This window comes from Fukomys damarensis, unplaced genomic scaffold, assembly GCF_012274545.1.
Source record: "Fukomys damarensis isolate Sample0158 unplaced genomic scaffold, DMR_v1.0_HiC HiC_scaffold_9, whole genome shotgun sequence".
Classification (NCBI taxonomy): Eukaryota; Metazoa; Chordata; class Mammalia; order Rodentia; family Bathyergidae; genus Fukomys; species Fukomys damarensis.
In genome coordinates this window covers 31,629,309-31,641,130 of record NW_022900921.1, presented here as the reverse complement: position 1 = coordinate 31,641,130, position 11,822 = coordinate 31,629,309, and the positions used below count along the sequence as shown (strand labels likewise).

At 42.9% G+C, this 11,822-nt stretch overlaps 1 protein-coding gene across 2 annotated transcripts in view; it reads left to right on the top strand.

Annotated features, from left to right (window-relative positions):
- The window catches only part of Mcc (MCC regulator of WNT signaling pathway), a 349,153-nt gene extending 337,331 nt beyond the window's left edge, over positions 1 to 11,822 (top strand). For both annotated transcript variants that reach the window (XM_019206068.2, XM_010614125.3), the window contains 2 exons: positions 4,933 to 5,055; positions 6,571 to 11,822. In XM_019206068.2, the coding sequence (XP_019061613.1) occupies positions 4,933 to 5,055; positions 6,571 to 6,751 (304 nt within the window). In that variant the 3' untranslated portion in view covers positions 6,752 to 11,822. The remainder of the gene's footprint in view (positions 1 to 4,932; positions 5,056 to 6,570) is intronic.

Below are 11,822 nucleotides of genomic sequence, written 5' to 3'. Positions count from 1 at the left end.
AAAAAAAAAAAAAAAAAAAAAAAATCAGATTCCTCAAGTAAACAGTGGAAGCAAAGCCTCGCAGTGGAGGTGAGACAGACATTCTTGCAAGTGCAAGTGGAAGGCACTGAAGGGCAATAATATGATCCGATCTATCCTTTGAAAACCTCACCTGGCCATTGTGTGGAAACCAGATCAGAACGGTACAAAGGTAAAGCAGAGAAGCCAGTGAGGCTGTCGGTGTGATCTAAGTGAGAAAAGATGGCAGCTTGAACCCTCCTGGTGGTAGCAGAAGTGGCAACAGGACAAGATTGAGTTTGCTGTTGAATGGATACGAAGGGTGAGGGGAGTGAATGGGAGGAGGGAAGACTCCAAGACAATGTAAGGAACCAGACTAGTGGTATTGCCTTTTGCCGATACAGAAAAAGTGGGTTTGATGATAATTTCAAAAGTTCTGCTCTTATCAGGTTAAACTAAAGATGCCTGTTAACATAGAGGCATCAAATGTACAAGTCCAGAGCTCTGAAGAAGGGTCTAGAGATAAGGATTTGGACTTTTTCGCACATAGTTTTCAGGAAAATAAATTTAAGCGGACAAAATTAAAGAAAGGTAAAATTAAAATCTAGTCCAGGCTTAAGTAAAGAATGCTTAAGGAACTCCCAGCATCTGCAAGTGGTATGAGGAGAGGAAAGAGGAAAAGAAGACAACTGAGGGGACCCTAAGTGGAGGGTGGAGTCCAGGCCCTGCAGGCCTTGCACTAATCTAGAGAACTGAGACAGTGGAGGGAGAAGGCGCGGTGAAGCGTGCAGGTGCCACTGAGGGATCAGCAAAGGACCCTCCTCTGGCCGAAGCAGTGCACTCCCTGGTGACCTGACCCAGCCATTTCCACAGAGCAGAAGCCAGATTGGGGTTGAAGAATAAGGAGGGGGAGAACCACATATGCAGACAACTCTCAGTTCTAATTCCACGTAATTAGCAACTGCTAAGAAATTCCAGCCTTGTGGTGGCATGGCCATGACTCCCCGTGGTTTGGTCTGATCACAGCTCCTCTGAAAGGTTTCTCAGCTGGCTGGGAAGCCACACAGCACCTCATCAGGACTGGGCGCTCGCCCTGGTGACTCTAATCACAGAGTATAGCCTATCGGCCTAATCCTTGTAAGGAGGATCCAACCTCCTCATGACGTGTTCGCGAAGCCGTGCACCCCAGTTGCCAGGGGCCCAGCAAGCGTCCAAGTCCTGCTTCGGCATCTGCCCCCCAGCTTGCTGACGAGCCACTTTGGTTTCCATGTTCCATTAAACTTCCCATCGTGAGGCTGCCTCTCAAATCCCCTCCACATCCTCCAGTGCTTAAAATTTTCAATTTAAAAAAAAAAAGTACTTTCCTGGCTGTGTGGTTATAGTAAGATTCGTATGACCTTTTGTGATAAAGAGTAGCCCTTGATGTTAGTGAGGAAGTGGATCGGGAGACCCACACCTGAAATGCATGTGCATACTGGGAGACTCGGGTTTCCATGGTTTTATCATTGTCCTGTACTGTTTTGTTTTTATTTGATGGTACAGGTATATTTTCATGAGTACCTAAAGCTACTGGGAAGGAAAGAACAAGGAAGAAAGGGACTGTAAGTACCGGGCATTCTAGAACACACTGTATAGAGAGGGAAATGGGACATACGGTGTTTTCATTTCTGCTTTCTCATCAGTATAATGCCTGAGAAAATGCTCATTTGGGCCTTAGAACATAGATAAACTGCATAGATTCTTCTGAACTGAGGTCCAAGCACATTTGAATTAGAAACTTGCAGGAACAGGTATGGCTGGCTAAGGCTCTGAAGTCACTGGGATTGTCCTCTGTGGTGGTTTTTTCCAGGTCGTCCTGTGAGTGAGGAGAGCTGTAGAGGAAGACTGTAGTCATCCCCTGGGTATGGTTTCGCACATAGCTGTTAGATTCAGGGTGTCTGTCCTCACTGCCCCGCTGAAGCCCTTGTGCCTGCCCAGTTTCTGTTCCGCCCTGTAACGAGTCACTTGGGCACCTCATAAGCACTTGCCAGGTTTCAGCACAAACGCACTGAATCAAAATCCAGGGGAATAACCCGAGAATACACTTTTAAATAAATGCTCTAGAGAACTTCTTTCTACAATATAATTTGAGCCACACAGGCAAGTCATATATATAGTTTAAAAATTTTTAAATTCCACACTAATTTTTTAAATGTGAAATTAATAGGGCTAGGGGTGTGGTTCAGTGGTAAAGTGCTTGCTTAACATGCTTGAGGCTGCCCCACACCCACCTGATTATAATTTGAATAGCATATTTAACCTAATGTAAAACATCTCAAGCTGGGAATGTGGGTTAGTGGTAGAGCACTTGCCCAGGGTCCATGAGCCCCTGGGTTAGATCACCACCTCAAGAAAGGGAGGGAGGCAAGGGCCAAAGATTTTAAAAGATAGGGTTTTTGTATTCACTTTTTGTATCACAGCCTCCAACTCCAGTGTGTTTTACACTAATTTAGAGCACATCGGATTGGTGCTGCCACCTTGAGTACTCTGATAGCTGTGGCCCGTGGCCAGTGGCTGTTCTTGACTGGATGGATACACAGCTCTAAGGAAGTTGTTACTTCAGTGTTTGGATGATGCTGTGAGGCAAGTGATTCTGAAGTCCCAACTCCTACTGTCAAAGGAAAATAAATGACCTACATCTGACCTTGTCTTTGCAACTTTATAAATAAATCAGTGACAGTTCTTGCTAGCCTTTGACTCCCCTCTCCCATCCTTAGTTTGGGGTGTGGTGGTCAGGCCGGGCTTGTTGGAGCTCCTTCTAATGGCCCAAGCTGGCCTAGGAGGCATCTGCGATCCTCTCCTGCCTGCCTGGTGTTCTGTCCCTCCTTTGGAGCTTGCCAAGTCCGGAAAGTTCCCTCTGGTGCCTTGAGGCCAGGCGCTGGGAAGGAAGGCCTTTGTACTGGGGCTGGGTTTTCCATGTTCTCCCTGTCTGCAGGGTGTGGAAGCGATGGGGGAGGCAGGGATGGTTCTGCTTTGAGTGGGTTTTTTTGTGACAGATTTTGTGAGTTACAGTTTCAGTTCTCTAGTTACTTTTTTCTCTTTGTACAATCAATTTTAGAAAGAACATGAAGGAATCAGAACAAAAAATGCAGAATAAACAACTCTACCCTGTTCTTTCCAGCCAGACGGTTGGGGGGGTGACCCCTGATGCTCTTAAGCCTTGCTTTAACTGGAGGGGAGCTGGCTGCTTAGAAGGTTAAGAGGGAACTCCTTTCAGCAATATGTTCTCACTTCTGCTAGGTAATGCTGCCACTCTCTGATTCCACTTGGAAATGCAACCAAATTCGACTCCCTGGTGGCTGCTAGGGGTCAGGGAGCACACATTCTGCAGGAAGTGGGAGGCTGGCTGACAGCCCCAGCTACCCCAGCTCCATCCCCCAAGTAGCTAAGGGAGGTGGGAGGTACTCACTGAGGAATGATTTGGACAGCAAATATCTCATCCTACCTCAGTCCCTTGCAAAAGGCTTCCTTCAGTAATCAATTTGGAGAGCCTGGCTTGCCATGCATCAGAAATGTAAAAGATTAGATAATCGAGAAGCCAGCATCCAAACCACAGTACATCCACAAGGACTTTTTGACCCTGCTGCAGTCACATTCCTGTGTCATTCCCACAGGAAGCACAACTAAGACACCTTTACAGAAAGCATACAGATCATAAAACTCAAAAGCAATACAAGAATAAAGTAGAACAGCCATACCTCCTTCCTTTGAGTTAACTATTATTGAGTTTGGCGTTTAGCCTTCTAGTGTAGTTACACACTCAGATCTCCAGTTGTTTTTAGAAAGTGATGCCCTGGAACTCATCCTTTTCACTTCCACGGGAGATCCTCTTCGTGTCACTGCTCGTCGATCTGTTATAAACGGGCTTCTTCAAGCAGGCATTTTATAGCATGGCTATACCTTGATAAACTTAACCACTCCCCTGGTTCTTTTCCATTCCTAGTTATTATAACCAAAGCTGAAGGAATCCAGCGATGACTAAATAAAACTGTCTTTAGGAACCTATGCTCATGTTTTTTTCTGTAAGATAAAGTCCTAAATCTCAAGTTGCTTGGTTAAGGGAAGTGTCCATTCTTTGGTATTCTTCCTAGGTATTCTTCCTAGGTATTACCACATTGTCATATGGACTAATGAGGTACTTCATACTCTCCACACTCAGTCCCTTCTAGAGACACACCTTTCCGTAAGTGCTGGTTTCCCAGTAAGTTTCAAGGCACTAAGTACTTACTGCAGGGTTCTGAAGAGGTTCAGGGTAGTCCTGGGAATCCACTGGAGAGCCCACCTGACTACGGCGGGACTGCTGAGTCTGGTGTGCCATGGTGCAGGTTGGCACCATTCATGGGAGGTGCTGTGCCTGAATCTTGGGCTCTTGTGGGAATTTGAGGAAAGCTATAAGCTGATGAGACTCCAGAAACTGCCCCTCACTGACTTCCCTCAGTATGAATTCTACAGCACAGAGCCATGGAACAAAAACAGTAGAAATCAAAATGCAAATAAAATTTGAATGCTTTATTGGTAAACCAGGACCTTTACAAAATGAGTATCATTTCTACTCCTCTCCTTTCCACTTTGCCTTTTATGTTTTGCCAGTGACCTTCTCTGCCAGCCACAGAAATACCTATCTGTTCCCTTGTGGCACTTAAGATCTTTGAAGGTCTCTTATTCAAGAAACAGGCTCAGATCAGCCTTTGTGAAGGCTGGGGTCCAGTGTTCATTCTAGCTGTGCTGACCAGGACAGCGATGTTACACCCGAGATCTTGAGGTCATTTTCCATAGCTGCCTTTTTGACTTGGCTGCACCTGCCTCCTCCCCATGACTGCGGGGGAGGGGGTGGGAGGGTGGCTCCTCCACTGTCACCTCAAGCTATTCATGGCAATGATTCTTTCCTTGACACAGAGAAAAGAAGCTGAAGGCCAGAGTTCAAGAGCTTGTGAGTGCCTTGGAGAGACTCACCAAGAGCAGTGAAATCCGACATCAGCAATCCGCAGAGTTTGTTAATGATCTAAAGCGTGCCAACAGGTAAGAATTCTCATCTGTCCCAGGGGTACTTGGACTGCACCCATCCACAGGCACAAAGGAGAACCTGTCTGTAGTCTTGGGAAGCAACTCTGGACAGCGGGGTGTCCTCACCTGCCCCATTTCGGAGAAGTATCCACCAAGAGGCCACACAGAAACCTAAGAAGTACTCAGGAAAGATGGGTCCTTTGACCAAAGTAAACTAAGAAAAAGCAGATTACTGTGGTCTCTTCTTGATATATAGTAAAGGCTCTGAGAATCATACAATGAAGTATCATTGTTTAAGCCAGTGTTTTCCAAACTAGCTATGAAACCATTTAATATCCAGTGGACCACTTTAAGACACTATGCTATCTTAAGACAGCAGTCTTAAAATTTGGGGGGTTCAGGAGCCCTTTACACTTATAAAAACTGAATATTTCAAAGAGCTTTCATTCCTGTAATTTATTGATACTTTTCATATCAGAAACTAAAACTGAGACAAACTTGTTAAAAGTTTTTATTCATTTACCCAAACTCACTATGTGTAAAACAAATGTCATCTTAATGAAAAAGTATTTTCCAAAAGACAGTTAGAAAAGTGGCACTATTTACTTTTCCAAGTGTAACGTCTGGATTAATAGAAGACCGCTGGCTTCACATCTGCTTTTGCAGTCAACATGTTATTTCAAAGTGTGTAAACAAGGGGCCGGGGATTTAGCTTAGTGCTGCCGCTGTGCCACCGCCTGCCTCAAAAGCACAAGGTCCTGAGTTTGATTTGTTAACAAAACAAAGCGTGTAAACACCAGTTTCCAGCAAATGTGTTAGAAATAAAGGTCAGGACCTCACAGATAACCCTGGATAGGTTTTGGGAATTGCCAGGGGTTGGTCCATCCTCAGACCACACTTTTAAGAATCATGGCTTTAAGGATAGTGTGACTGCCATGGAAAGGTTGAACGTGCCATTTTGAACCAGAGAGGTTATCTATATTTATTGGGCTTTCTCTCTGCCTACTTATGAGGACGGCTGGCCGTATTTCTCACATATCCCTGTGATGAATACATTTGTGGAAATTTATTATATTAAAATTTCGGGGCAGGGGGACAAGCCTCCTTGCCCTGATCCTAAGTAACATTACTTCATGGCAACACTCTTGTAATGTACAAATGCCACAGAGCAACAAGTGGGCTGAAATCTGTACTTAAAAAGTAGCTGAATTCCAAGTCTGTTTTCTTTAGATTTAGCTAGTCTGGGTTGTTGGTTTCACTCCTAGTAAAACCTTCCTAAAATGTCAGTGTGACAAGCCTACAGCTGTGGGGCTGGGTAATCATGGTTAAACTGGCAGATGACTAGAACTGAGTGCCAGTGTCTGGGTTTTATACTGCTTTTCAGCACTTGGTTTCAGATTCTTCTGAAGAGCTAGAGTGAGCTCTTTTTAGAGCAGTGTTCACTGGCCCTGGCTACCTACGAGCCTGAACAGTGTGTCTCTTGCTATTCAGGACAAATCTTTACTCTCATTTCCCTCCAACCCCACATAGCAACCTGGTGGCTGCATATGAAAAAGCAAAGAAAAAGCATCAGAATAAGCTGAAGAAGTTGGAGTCTCAGATGATGGCCATGGTGGAAAGACATGAGACCCAAGTGAGAATGCTCAAACAAAGAATAGCTCTGCTGGAGGAGGAGAACTCCAGGCCACACACCAATGAAACTTCACTCTAATCAGCGCTTAGGCACCAAATTTCTGTCCCTGAAAGGAAACTCTAGCAGGCCCCTGAAAGAAGGGCCCCCAGAGGACCTGTTGGGAAGACAAAGGCTGGCACAACGGTCAGCGATTGGACGGAGTGCCACAGACTCACTTTTCGTGGTGAGTGACCCCAGCAACCCTATGGATTCTACCCCCACAGGATTCTGTCCCTGTTCTCCTGGGTCCATTCTTGGGCAGTATGTAAGCGAAGGCCCTGTGCACTGTGCTCTAGTGTCTTGCTTCTGCTTTCAGCAGTCACTGTTTCCCCTTCTCTGTATATCATTGGGATCCAGTGCATTTGTTTTTATAATTTACCAGTCTTTCAATATTCAGATAGTGGGCTAATCTGGAATCTCAAATTTCTTTCCTTCCTCTTCCTCCTAGGGAAAACTGATGCACACATCTTTGTTTCTAGCACCTAGGACTGCTCATTTGCTTGCTCCAACAAGAATCTGGTTTTCAAGCCCCACATTGTCAACTCTAGAGGATCTCTACCTCTAAAGTTTGCCACTGCCCTAGGATGGTACTTACAGTGCCATCAGTTAGAAGTAGTCACCAGAGATGTGTTGGAGCCATCCTGTATTGCAAGAGTAGAGATGTCCTTCAACCTTACATTTTAGAAGCAAGGCTGGGAAGGGAGCTTTCTTGATTCTAACATTTTTCCTTCTCAATGGACTATTAATAGCGCTAAGACTTAAAGGGCCAGGGGTTCGGTGGCCTGCCTTGCAAGCTCAAGGACCAAGTTCAATCCCCAGTACCGGGGGGTGGGGGGGAGCTAAGACTTAAGAGCTGAGAATCATGACACATGTAATTCTATTAGGGTTTCGGAACAGAGCAGCAGTATTAGCACTTGCCCCAGCTGTGTGGCACTACGTAATTGCTGTTCTGCTGGATCAAAACTCATTCTAAGTACAACTGTAGCACCCACGCTCCTTCCGTCTTCCCCTCCCTCTCCTCTCAAGGGCAAGAAAGTGTGCACTGGAACAGGAGATGCTGAATATTTTGCATAGCTGTTCCCACCTACTTAAGTACTAGTGAGCCTCCATTTGGGCACTGAGCACCTATTCCATGAAGAAAGGGAAAGGGTGCAGTTACAAGGCTTTTTTCTCTCAAGATACATGGTGATGATTTGATAATCTGCTTAAAAGGTTTTATTTCCAGCAAAATGCTAACAGGGCTGGGCAGGAGCTAAGTACCTGAATTTGTTCTTGGAAGTCTTCCACTTTAAACTGTCATTTCTTCTCTACTACAGCCTTCACCCCTTTTTACCCTTCTTTCAGTTCTACGCTGATGAGATTACAAGATCATTTTTTTCCCTGTAGCCCCAAGACTTCCCAAGTCCCGAGTGAGAAATAGGTTCTGATGTCACAGTTAACTACAGTTCTATTATAACCAGGTCACTGCAGGAAAATCTTCCTGTCCATGAGCTGTCAGTACAAGTTGGTCTTTTTTTGTTTTGTTTTGTTTTTTGTACCAGGGATCGAACTCAGGTCCTTGTGCTTGCAAGGCAGGCTGTAGAACCACTGAGCTAAATCCCCCGCCCATATTTTTAGAGAGCAGAAGATGATGTGCAACAGGGAAGAGAATTCCAGCCACCACCTAGAACACAGTTCATCCCTAAAAGCAACACCCCTTCTCTCAGGCCAGCAGTAACAATCATCTCAAAAGTGAAAGGGAAAAAAACAAAACAAAACAAAAAACTATGAGACTGTAAGGACCAATGTTTGGATGCTTTAATTACTGTTTCTATTCTTATTTAGACAAAATTCTAATAAGTCACTTTTTAAAAAGTGCATCTTCACCCTTCGGATAAAGCTGTTATTTTGTCAAGAGGAACATGTTTTAGCTGTAAAGTATATGCAAAAAAAATATGTTTAATAGATGAAATTGGCTTTCATTACTCTTCACCTTGTCCTAGGCAAATTGGAATGCACATGGTTTTTTGTTCTTGTAAATGAACAGACATCAATCAAATGGGTATTTTCCATTTCCACCAATACTAGAAAGTATGGCTGCCCACTGACCTCTGCTGCTGGTAAAATCAAAGAACCCACTGTTTTAAGCCTTGTACTTTCTCCAGATAGAAAGGGCCTCAGCTCTTCTACTATGGCCCTAGCAGTGTTCATCCTTCCAGGCCTTACGTGTCAGTGTAGCTCAACATAATACTTTGTGTGGTGAGAGGTAAGAAAACGTATCCCAGGCAAACATGTTACTTTTATTAGTATGTATTATAAAAAGCTATAGTTGATTTCGCGACAATCTTTGTTAAAAGGTGACTGAATTGCATTGATTAAATGGTGTCAGATGCCTGTGTAATTTTCTCTTGTATAACTGTTCTACCAGAATCTCTCTAGGAGCTTATTTCCATTAACATCTCATTTGGGGAGGTAAACAGTGATCTTGATTTTTAATTCAAAATTTAGTATTTTCAGTTGTCTTCTCTAGATTCTTTAGTAGTTGCCCCTTGTTTATCTCCTCTGTTCAGTCTTTGGCTCCTGAAGAAATGTGCATAGAGCAACGGGATGTTTCACAGCTCCCTGGGAATATATTTCCCATCACTGAATTGAGGCTAAGGAAAGCAAGGATGGCAGAAAAATAGGAGCCTTCCGTTCACAGCTGGAGTGCCATTCATGTGTGAGCCTACCAGCTGGATCTGATACACTGGCCAGCCCATGTGTATCAGCTGCCAAAACTGCCATAAACTCACAGGCAGCAAAATTCCGTTTTGAGGCTTACCTCAAAGATTATTGTTAAAGACGTCATCAGACAGTTGAGATTTATCATACTCTCTGTCATGCTCTACGCCTTGATGTACATTGTTTCATTGCTGATGGAGGTTATTTTCATATTTACTCATTTGTTGGCAGATCAAGTTGAAGTTAATATTCCTGTTGCCTGAGACTGAAATGTTAGGTCAATAAAGTTACAGTCCAGTTAAACATCAGTGCTTAATTCTCCTTTCAGATGCACGCAGTACTTCTAAGTCTTCCCCTGAGCCTGCAGCAAATACAGGGAACTCAGAAAACTAAATTAGTCTTTACGTCCCGTTGTAGAAAGGCAGTCCCAAGTTAAGAGCCCAAAGGCTTTTTCCTAAAAGCTGTCACAGTGAGGGTAGTAAGAATTCTGCCACCCTGTGGAAATTCTGAAACTATATCAAAAGCCTTCTAGTTCCCAGCTGTATACAGATACTATCTTAAATGGGAAAAAACTGCTCAGTATTTACCTGGACAAGACTGGGCTGCCACCTTTGTCACTGATGTGGATTGAAGTGGCTGCCAGTTTCCTTCTAAAGATTATTTCCTATGGCGTACAAAAAATTATACTGCAATTATTTTTAGTTGTCAGTTTCCTTAAAACGCTCAAGTTTGCAGTATCATTCTCATGTTTTATATGATGAGAAAGGCATCAAGTTACAATTTTATTAATGACAATGGAAAGTGTCCTTTCCCCCATAAAGCTTGAAGTCACCTACAGATGCGTAATTGGGAGTACATCATTCATTCTAGAGACATTTTAAGTGAAGAATTCAGGCTCAGCATACAGCTTTCAGCTACTTCTGCATGCAGCAACTAGAGCTATAATTCGAAAGCACCGAGAACCCGAACAGTGAGAGAATTCTGTGATAGCCAGAACGTCTGCACCACACTTACAGTGCAGCCAAAGGTTTTTGGGATGGGTGGGTAGCAAGAGCATATGTAACATTTTTGGTTTTTTGCAGTAAATGATAACTTTGTAGAATACTATAAACGTTCAGATTCCTCTGAATTATTTTTCTATTTATCTAAACAGAACAGCTTATTTTGACCAGGAATGATATAATCACCGCCTTTCTTTGATTAAGGCTTGCAAACTCTGGAGTTTGTAGAATAGGTGGAACTTGCAACAAAATAAAAATACCTTCATTACATAAAGTTGTTTTGTATATCCATAATTGAACCTCGTGTTTACTTTATAAGTCAGGCTGAAGTTTGCTCTCAACTGTAGCCTTCTGAAGTGCCCTGTTTTCTGCACAGAAGTTACTCTCTGTATTCACTGAGATGCCTCTGCTTCAAAGTAACTTTAGAATTGGAACCTGAATTATCAGTTAATATAAAGCCAGCTGTTGTCACCGCAGCATCACTGAGCACTCAGTTGCTATTAAAATATAAAAAGTGGAAAGGGGTACAAAAGTGTACAGTGATTCATGTATTCTTGTTTGCTGATGTGCCCACAGAGGAAGATAGTTTCATATGCAGACAACTGTTACATTTTTTGGTTTTGTTTTACTTAACCCTAACACATTACTTCAGAGAGGGAGTTTTCAGAAGACAAGTACCATTCAGTCCCAGAAACAGCAGTTTGCCATTGATAACCATACCCTTGACTAGTAGTATTTCATCTTTTCATAGCCATTCATTAATCATCTGAAATACCAGCTCAGCAGAACAGTGCAACTTAAATCAGTAATCCCCCACATTCCCACTGATGCCCTGCTTAAATAGTTCTTGCTCTACCGTTTGCTTTTGCACTTTCTCCAGACGAATTTGTGGGAACAAGTTCTGTTGGAAGAACTTGCAGTATTCACTTACAGTGTTCATGTCAGAACTGCCAAGTGTAATTGACAGCCCCTAACAATCTGCTTTTATTTCAACCTAATTTTAAAGATCATGAAACATGTTCACTTTATTTCTAATCAGTTTTTAGCTTTTCAAGACTTATTTACTTTGCATGAGATTTGTTTCCTATTTGAAATTGTGCTACTTTTATACCACTTGAATCACTAGAAAAACCTGCTTGAATGTACTGTCAGTTATTAAAGCACATGTGTCTGCATTTGCATTTGTCAGTATTGTTCTGCTGTTTGTACTGAAAGTCTCATTTTAAAGTTGCTACTTAACACTGTACTATATCTTGTATTTTGGATTCTTCACTTATATGCTTTAAATGTTCCCAGATGCCTTTAGTTTTAGCTGCTGTAAAATAGCTACTTTGTGTTATTTGATATAGAATTGTTTTTTTAAAAAAACTTCACTTATTTATACAGAGACATTTATAATATTTTACAAA